The sequence below is a fragment of the Podarcis raffonei genome, chromosome 13 (assembly GCF_027172205.1).
Source record: "Podarcis raffonei isolate rPodRaf1 chromosome 13, rPodRaf1.pri, whole genome shotgun sequence".
Lineage (NCBI taxonomy): Eukaryota > Metazoa > Chordata > Lepidosauria > Squamata > Lacertidae > Podarcis > Podarcis raffonei.
In genome coordinates this window covers 16,905,643-16,915,287 of record NC_070614.1, presented here as the reverse complement: position 1 = coordinate 16,915,287, position 9,645 = coordinate 16,905,643, and the positions used below count along the sequence as shown (strand labels likewise).

The 9,645-nt window shown below is 44.2% G+C and overlaps 1 protein-coding gene across 1 annotated transcript; it reads right to left on the bottom strand.

Annotated features, from left to right (window-relative positions):
* Positions 1-5,550, bottom strand: LOC128399533 (vomeronasal type-2 receptor 26-like). Its single transcript, XM_053361094.1, has 5 exons — positions 5,239-5,550; positions 3,509-4,363; positions 2,728-2,955; positions 1,524-1,650; positions 1-899 (listed from the first exon to the last, which is right to left on the bottom strand). Exons 1-5 carry the CDS (start codon positions 5,548-5,550, stop codon positions 1-3), a joined length of 2,421 nt encoding a protein of 806 aa, XP_053217069.1.
* Between the last annotated feature and the right edge of the window lie 4,095 nt (positions 5,551-9,645).

Below are 9,645 nucleotides of genomic sequence, written 5' to 3'. Positions count from 1 at the left end.
CTATTTCTTCTTTATTAACTGCTGTTTGTCATTCAGATCAGGCCTCAATATGATAATGTAGCATTTGGGGAAAAAGATGGAACCCAGTAAACCAGCACTGGAGACCAAGATGGAGAAGATCTCCACAGCCACCATGTGTTTTCCCTTGGAGCTCAGGTAGACTGGAACAAAGGAGATCCAAACACTACAAAACAACAACATGCTGAAGGTGATGAATTTGGCCTCATTAAAGCTGTCAGGCAGTTTCCTGGCTAAAAATGCTACAACAAAACTGACAATGGCCAGGAAGCCCATGTAGCCCAGGACACAGTAAAACATGGCAGCTGACCCTTCATTACATTCCAGAATAATTTCTCCCGTCGCAGAATGCTTGTCAAAATGGGGAAATGGGGGAGAGGTTCCCAGCCACACAGTGCAAATACCAGCTTGGATAATAGTACAAGTCAACACAATGGCGCTTGCCAGTCTTTTCCCCACCCATTTCCTCATTCTGGATCCTGGTTTGGTGGCCATGAATGCCAGAACAACGGTGATGGTTTTGGCCAACACACAAGAAACAGTCACGGTGAAAACCACACCAAAAGCCATTTGTCGCACAAGGCAGGTCACTCTGTCTGGTCGGCTGAGGAAGATGAGGGGACAGAGAAAACAGAGAAGGAGAGACAGGAGGAGAACGTAGGTGAGGTCCCGATTATTGGCCCTGACAATCGGTGTGTCCTGATGCTTCATAAAGATGGCGAGGGACAATATGGTGAGCAAAGAGGAGAATACGGAGCCAAAAGCTAAGCTCATCCCAAGCGGTTCTTCCAAAGTCAAGAAGCTGATGGACTTTGGAATGCATTGTGTTCGGTTCCTGTTTCGATAGTGATCTTCTGAGCATCCGACACAGTCATCCATGTCTGAAAAGAAGAATGGATTCCCTTCAAGGGTGGAACTTGAGAGTAGGTAGGCATCCTCCTGGCAGTATGGGACTTATCAGTTGGATGTGCAAGAGACGATCCTTTTCAGACACAGGAGTGACTAGCATGGGGAGAAAGGGCTTTGGACGCCCCTCCTTCAGACAATAATCTCACAGTCGCTTGCCTGGACATTAAGGTGGTGGGTCTGGACAGCAGGAGGCCTGTGCCCTGCAGGTGCACCGGTGCAACTCATCTCCATCACCACCCAGGAAATCCAGTGATAGAAAACCTCTGGCCCATGGGGCCATTTTAGCAAGTTACACCTACCGGCCCTGTATCTGATGTCATCTCTGATGTTAGGTGTAAAGCAGGTAACAGTGTGCTTTGTAAACCCCAACCATCATCTGATCATTCGGGCTTGCAAAGCACCTCTCTGAAAAAGCCGGGCCTCGTTGCTGGGCCATCAGCTGGTTGCAATGAAGAGCTCCAAGTTTGTGAACTTCAATTACTATGGAAATCAGAACTACATCAATAGCAGCAACTGTGACACTTTTCATTCTGCCACAGACCCTTCACAGGAATTCTAATATGGCACATATCTGAAAGCTACCTAATGTCTCCTACCTTTCTGGTATGAAATCTTGCCTTCTGAACACGGAGCACAGTCATAGCAGCAGAATTTCTCCCCTTCCTTCTTTTTTCTCCTAGTACCAGAAGGGCAATTTTTGTTGCATTGAGAGAGGGGTGGCACCTGTGAATTTTAATTAACCATTAGGAAATATGTAGCACAGGGGAAATAATGGACATTTGGAGAAACTGAACTCCATTTTCTGGGGTGCATGGGATCAAGTGGATGGGAGAAATGGCCTGCTGAATATTAAGAGAATTTTGAAAGCAATGAGCTGTCAACAGCCATTAATGGCATCTAATGACACAGAAGATGTTTTTGTGACTCTGAAAATTAAGTTATGGCCATTTCAATGTGTTTTTTAAAAAATAAAAAATAAAAGGAGGGAGGGGAGGGAGTCCACCTGAACAGTAATATTATTATTAGGAAAATTACATTACTTATAAAACTCAAAAGGTTTTAAAGTAGGGTTGAAAGGTCGTTTTGACATCCTAAGGGATTTAAATTAGCAGCTACCATATACACTCTCAGGTTCCTTCTGTTTTTCCACCTGAAAATCCACAAATATTGGGGACTGAGAACCCCAGACTAAATACACTGGGCCAAGAGACAATTGTCACACAAGCTAAGCAGCCTCAAAACCAAGGATAGTGCTGGACTCTGCCAGACTTCTGCTACTATATCTTGAGAATTACTAGCCTCCAAACCAGGCATTCTCTACAGAAGTCTGCCTCGTCTGTCTCCAGGCTCAGCTCCCTTTTCTTTCTCCCCAAAGAGGTTTGTTGGAGGTTAGGCTTAGGTCACAATCTGCTGGCCTAGATTTCTTTAAAGAATGTGCTAGACAGGGAAGTGGAAGACCAGGGTTCAAATGAAACTCATTGGGTGACCTTGGACCAGTCACTGCTGCTCTCAGTCTACACTACCTTACAGGGTTCTTGTTAGGATACAACAGGAAGTAAGCACACGGCCTTGAGCTCCTTGGAGGAAAGGTGGAATATAAATGTAATAAACAAACAAGCATATAATAATGAACTATGTCCTGGCCTGCTTCAGGGCATCAGAGCCTCTTGATATTCATAGAGGTTTTCATAAACAACAAGTGAGAAAAAATACAGGATCCATGTCTCCGCCAAGCTTCCAAGATGCAAGCATCACATTTAGGACATACTGGAGTTGCAATTTCCTGAAATCATGCCCCACCTGTTGAAAACTCCTGTGCCACACCATTTTGTCTTCATTGATGGAAAACTCTTTTCCTGAGGGAGCATCCAAATTCATCCATCCAACCTTCATTCTGATGAAGGAGTTATTTGGGAAAGTGACCAAGTTGGTAATATCGAACCCAGCTTCTAATTCCCTCTTCTCACTAAAAGACACTTCTTCTCCCACACTGTTGTTAAATGAGACACTTCTAAGAAATGGATGGAGCTGCATTGAGATGGCAGGAAAAGGACAATTGTTTAAAACTCAAACGTATCTTAGATTCAGCATCGCCTTTTAATGTGCCATTGCCTCTTCCAAGGCAGTAGACAAGATTTCATATAATCACAAAATAATAACAATAGCAGTAATAACAGCAAATTTTGATCTATAGCAGCCCAAAAGTCTAATACTGGACACTCTGGAGTATAGCTATAACAGAGTTAATCACAAATAATTTGAGATTTCAACAAGGACTAGAACCTCCAGACAATTTCTATATGTTTGGTATATACAGCAGAACCAGCATTTTCAAAACAACCCCCCACAAACCTGGCAAATCTGGAACTATGCTTGGTAATCTGATAAAATTGGACTTAATTTGGATTTTAAAGTCTTTATTTAACTCACGTGCAACTACACATCCTACCTGCCTATCTTACAGTTTGGTTATTCTTCTTTCAATTTTTGACTGTTGTTAAAATTGTTGTCTTTGCTTTATCAACAATATAAAATGAAATAATAGTTAAAAGATATACAACAACAACAAAAGAACCATTACCTGCCAAGGCTGCAATTTCTGAAGCTGCGGTCTCCATCTTCTCACAATTCCTCTGTCTTTTGCCCTGGATCTGTACATGGCATCATGTAGGGCATGTGCCACAGCATAGACGGCATTGTAGATGCTGTAGCTGTGGCCAGTCATGCTCATCTCAAAGCCAGATGAGGGGAGGCTGTCCAGCTTCTCCAGTCCAGTGCAGGGTTCACTGAACTCAGTACTGGATTTGGAAAAGAAACAATAGAATGTCTGGAGCCCGAACTTCTGAAGAAAACCATCTTCACCTGCCATGAAAGGATTTAGGGAGCGAAGAAGGGTTTTGAATCCTTGCACCTCCTTTGAGTGCACTGTGAAGCATATGGAGCCATGAAATGGTTGCATATCCTGGCTCATTTGAAAGGCCAGTGCTGAGAAATCCAGTTGAGCAGTCATAATCCATACCTTCTCCATAGATGTCACGTTTTCTGCACCGCCTGCCGCTAGCCATAGTTGCAAAAAACACAAGGACTTGGCTTCTCCGTAGACAATGACAGCATTGGCTTTGCTTTCCACAATAGCAAGATAGGCTTGGAGCCACTGGGGAATCATGTCATAATACTCTTCAAAATATGAGCCTTTTGGAGTTCTCTCTGAAAAGGCCAAGCAAATACCTCTCTGGAAAAGCCGAGTTTGCAGGATTTCCATAAATTTCTCTCCACTCTCACTATCCGCAGCGAGCAACCCAACCCACGTCCATCCAAAGTGCAGAAGTAATTCAACAATCCCAGTGTACTGATGGGCTTCATTGGGCACCATCCGGTAGAAGGAAGTGGATTGGCTTTGACCAGCATCCTCTGGGGCAAAGGAGCCATAAGTGAGCTAGAAGGAAACAGACACTTATTTCCCATGAATGCAGTAGAAACATTGATTATGTGTGGATAGCAATGATGAAACCGTAGCTCTTTGGACCCACTGTCTTAGTAAGCCCGTCAGAGAATGGGCAGATGAGGAGTAGTGGTGGAGAGTAGCACTCCAAGAACCTTCCAGAAAGAAGGAAGGGGGGAGAGTACAGTGTGGGGGTTTGAGATGGGTCACACCTGAGAAGGAAAAAGCAGCCAAGTGACATTCTCTCTCAAGAGAGTTTGTCAGAGCCCCCTCCTTCCACAAGGACCAGACATGCTCTGCAGAATCCAAAGGAGAATTGTTCTTAGCAGCCACCATAGGCAGCAGGAGGGGTCTGATTTCTAGGAAGAAATTGTCAGTGCAGGGTGGAGTGGGACTCTGAGCAACATTAGCTGAGGGGTGAGAGCATACATTCCCATCTTCCTGTCTTTCTGTGGATTTAAATGAAACCATTGAAAAGCTCTCTCTGCTCCCCTGATTTCACTGGGTAGATAGCCGGTGACCTGTTGACGGCACCCCTGACAGCCCCAAATTATCCTGATCAAATTAATTAAGGTAATGGGCAAGCGACTGATGAGAAGCCTCCATAATTCATCCGGGTTGGAGTCTACCTGAGGCCAGCAGACCAAGCTGTTCACATACATAGAGTAGGTGTGTACAAGTGTATCTGCAAAATGTTCCATTCATACCCCCTGAAGAACATGCATACGTTGGGAAATGGATGAAGGCGGATGAAAGCTTTTATTGAATACATTCAGAAATTATCAAGAAGGCTACTATGGAATGCAAAACTTCTCTCAACAGGACAGAGGAAAGAAGAATGAGGGGACGTCACCATGTTTGACTCTTACCTGGGGAATCTTGTAGACACCTAAGATGGCTGCCATGTGGAGGGAAACCTCAAAGTCAAGTCCCCCAATGACGGCCATCAGATTTTTCTGTTTGTCACACTGGAAGTTGGGTACAAATCTGTAGTGTGTAGAGACCAGCTCCAAAGTGGCCCAGTAGGTCATCCTTTCACTGAAGTAACTATCAAAGATGTGGAATCCTAATGTGACATTAGGTAATAGATTGGAATTCTTGTTGATTTCCTTGACTGCAAACACCAAGGCCAGAATTTGCTGATAGTATTTTGGTACAACGCTGCAATGAGAGTTGGACATCAAAACGTTTTGCTGTGTACCATTTTTTGTCAATCTGTTTAAGGAAACTTAGGTTCCCTGCCTTTCTGTGCTAGGGAGCAACAAGGCAGCTTACAGGCAGATTTAATTAAAGCAATAAAGAATTTGGTTTAAATGCACACACAGCAAAAACTGCATCACACCTTTGACTCAAGTGAAGCTTGAGTTCCACTAAGATTGCTAGATCCTAGTAAGCCATGTATCCTTCAGCTTATATTTGTGAGGTAGGTACTTCCTGCCTAAGTGCAGAATCTTACATTTGTCCCTATTGAAATTTATTTTGTTAACTCAATTCTCCAAAATGTTAAAGTAATCTTGAATCCCGATGCAATAGTGCAATTGGTCGGACCTTACAGTCTTGGCAGAGTTTGAGTTCCAACAGATATTGGGGAAGTTGAGGTCTCCTATGACCACTATATCTCTTCTTTTGGAATGCTTCATAATCTACTCTAAGAAGGCATCATCCAAGTCTTCAGTCTGGCTTGGAGGTCACTGTTATTTCTCTCTCCTACAATGTTAACCATATACTTTCAATCTGTTTTCCATGCTCCAGGTCATGGATTTATTCACAAGTGTACACATCCTTTACATATAATGCTCCTCCTCCCATCCTGTTTGGTCTACACCTTCAAAACAGATTGCCCCTCAAGTCCTACATTTCAGTCATGAGTCTCATCCCACCAGTTTTCAGTAATGCCTACTAACCTACTAGGTCATATTTGCCATCCTGTATTAAAAGCTCCCATTCATCTTGCTTGTTTCCCATACTCTGTGCCTTTGTGTAGAGAAAAATGAAACTAGAAGTCATTCCCTCCAGCTGCTTCCTCCTTGTAGTTTGTTGCTCTCTTGCAGGTTTCTGGAGCCTCACCTCAGTATCCCATGCATCAATGAAGCTATTGTCCCCGATACCAAGCAACCTTCTGTTGCCTGTTATGTCTTGACAATTACTCTGTGTACTTTTGGGTGGGACGCAGGTGGCGCTGTGGGTTAAATCACAGAGCCTAGGACTTGCCAATCAGATGATAGGCGGTAAAGATTCTGAAAAAACCAATGGTAGAGCATCTGGTTACGATACAGGTGGGGCTGGGGCAGACGCCTGTCTGAAATCCTGGAGAGTCACTGCTACTCTGTGTAGACAGGCCTGAGCTAGGTAGCCCAATACTGGCCATTCATCCATTTCCTGTTGACATCAGAATGCTGGGCTCTCTAGATTATGACACCCCTGTGACTGGTCGTGGCCATGGCTCCTCCTCTCCGTTAAGCACTGCTCAGGAAAATGGGATGGGGGAGCTTGGGGGTGAGAGAGAAACACACCACCAAGAACATCCTGTCATATCTGACTGGAAGACTGCTCTTTCTATGCTTCAAAGCTGGATCCTAGATAATACACCTTCTTCCTACAAACCTGACTAGAAATTTATTGTCTGTCTTGATCATGTTAGATGTTAAAATTCAGGTGGTGGAGAGGGTTAAGTCTAAGACTGATGCTATGTTCTGTGGGAGGAGGGGATATTTTGCACCCCTCCCTATAAGTAATAAATCCCCATAGCGAAAATAAATATGAAGCATTTCTAAGCCCACATGGTAACTTAGGAATTAATATCACATGGGAATTGAAAAATTTAAATACTTACAATAGATTAAGAATCTGATGGATGGATGGCCATTGTATGAAGGTTTCATAGTCAACAGAGGACACAATGTGAGAAGCAAGTGCACCAATCATAAGGTCACCTGGCTGATAGTACTTGTGTGGGATATGGAGGTGACTGATGCTCCGATTGACATTTGACAGATTCACCATTTGAGGCAGCGAGAAGATTAACAGCATCAACCCTGCCATACTAGGAACAATACATTTTCATAGACAGAGATTTCCCTGTTTACAGCTAATCAGCATTGGCATTAGAAACAGTCTCAGTACAGCAGCTTGCCTTCAATGGCACTCTCCGAATGCACCAGCTAAATTCCCAAGACCTAGGATCCAACTCCAGGGGAAAGCTCACTAAACGAGTCAGCAGCACCTTAGCATTTGCTGGGGATGGCAGAGAGGATTTAATTCTTTTTAGACTGAATTCCTGAAAGTCTATGGAGGTCTAATCAGAAGCAGATTATTACCATGTAATTGATAATAACAGGGGAGAGAATAATGATCCCTTTGCCTCAGCTGGTCCATTGGAAGAAGCAGAGACAATGATCCACACAGAATAATCCCTCAGCAGCCTCCTTCAAGTCTTTTCAAGGCATTGTAATGAGGGGGGAGCAGGAATAAGCCTGTTGCCCCTTCTCAACCATTGCATCCCTGCTGCCAGTTTCATCACCTACTGTGTTCTCAGAAGAGAGCCTCTGCAGTTTTCTCTACTTACTGTACTTTCTTACACAATCCAGAACCCTAAAAGTTGTAAATCACTCAAGATAGTCTGCGCAGGTAGAGAAAGCTCCTTGCGGGGAATCAACAAGGACCTCTGACCTGCAGCACTTAGGCCAACCAAGTCTCTCCATTGGGCTGATGGTCCAAACCACATTCACATGTCCATCAGCTGATGTTACGTGAGGCCAGGCATGGGGCAGGTAAACCCATGGGGCCAAGATGAATTCTAACCACTGGTAGAATTTGACTGGAAAGGAACAATTGTGAGCAGACTCTGAGTGACTTCAAGGCATGGCTGTGATGATAGACATACGGTCCGTTGGGCCTTGTCTTCAGGCCTTTTTAGGGCCCCTATATATTCACCTAAATAAACAGAGAATTGTAGGATTGAAAGGAGCCCCCAAAGGTCATCAAGCTTGACCCCCTTGAATGCAGGGGTCACAACTAAAGCATCCATGACAGGCTGGGTGGGTGACATGAGGAGGACGCAGCAGGAAGGGCACATGCCCATTACATTCTCCTGACGCCCTGCCAGCCCCATGCTGCTTTGAGGGGCTGGAATGTGGGATCGCACTTGAAAGGAGAAGAGGGCTGGCATGGGTGGTGTGAGGAGCAAAACATGCCCTGGAAAAAACTGTGCCCAGGGCAAAGACTACCCTTGTGATTTCACCTAAACCCTCTTTTCTCACATGCTGCTTTGTGAAGAGGAAAGTGCATTCAAGAGCAGAGTTTGAGACACAAAGGGTATTGTGAGCTCGGCCCTGACTCTCGGATTCCAAGGATGCAGCACTAGACTTCAGAACACAGGCCTGTAAGGGAGGCAAAATTAAAAAAAAAACTTGAGGTAGGGAATTTCTGTCCTGGCTCTTCTGCAGGTACTCCTTCATACACACAGAGAGCTGCATGTACAATTCTGAGCTCAGAATATGTATATGTGAAATCTCTCACTCTTTCTGGGAAGATGGGTATTTTCCTCATTTTCATTTTCTCCTCATAGCATAGGGATACTATCTCTTGATGCCACAGATGTGCCAAAGGGTTCTGTCCTGAGCCTGTTGTTGTCATACCAGACCAATCTCATTCTTTTTCTTTTTTATGGCATTACAAGTGTGGTGGATCAGGAGAATGCTGTGGTCATAGTCTATTTAGAGTTTGGTCAGACTTTTCTCAAAGTCCACCATGATATTTTCATGAGGTAAAATGTGTGCTGAACATGTGCAGAAGAGGGCGACCAGGAAAATGATGGGTGGGAAACCAAGCCTTATGAGCAACGGTTGAGGGAGCTGGGTATGTTTAGCCTGGAAAAAGGAGACTGAGAGGAGATATGATACCCATCTTCAAATATCTCAAGGGCTGTCACATGGAAGATGCAGCAAGCTTTTCTCCTGCTACAGAGAGTAGGACCCAAACCAATGGATTCAAGTTACAAGAAAGGATGGAGGTGGAGTTTCTGGGCATCTCCACACTTTCTTCTGTGCAATTGGTGGTTTTTTGTGTCCACAAGAGTTCCTCAGTTTTCCAATTGTGCCCTTGGGCTCCCAAAGGTGGGGACCACATCTCAGGGTGGGGTAGAACCATCTGATTTTTTTTTTAATGCACATAGCAAGTTCAATAAACAAATAAAATGAAATTATATCAAGGAGTCAGCAGCAAAATCATTATCCATGTTCTGGGGTAACAGAAAAGAGTGACAACAGGGTACTTTG

Coding starts and splice junctions, on each gene's coding strand:
- LOC128399533 (XM_053361094.1), bottom strand. CDS start 5,550: ATGTCCAACTCTCATTGCAGCGTTGTACCAAAATACTATCAGCAAATT. Junction 2,956..3,508: donor AGAAATTGCAGCCTTGGCAG/GTAATGGTTCTT, acceptor ATCTCAATGCAG/CTCCATCCATTTCTTAGAAG. Junction 1,651..2,727: donor GGCACAGGAGTTTTCAACAG/GTGGGGCATGAT, acceptor TAAAATTCACAG/GTGCCACCCCTCTCTCAATG.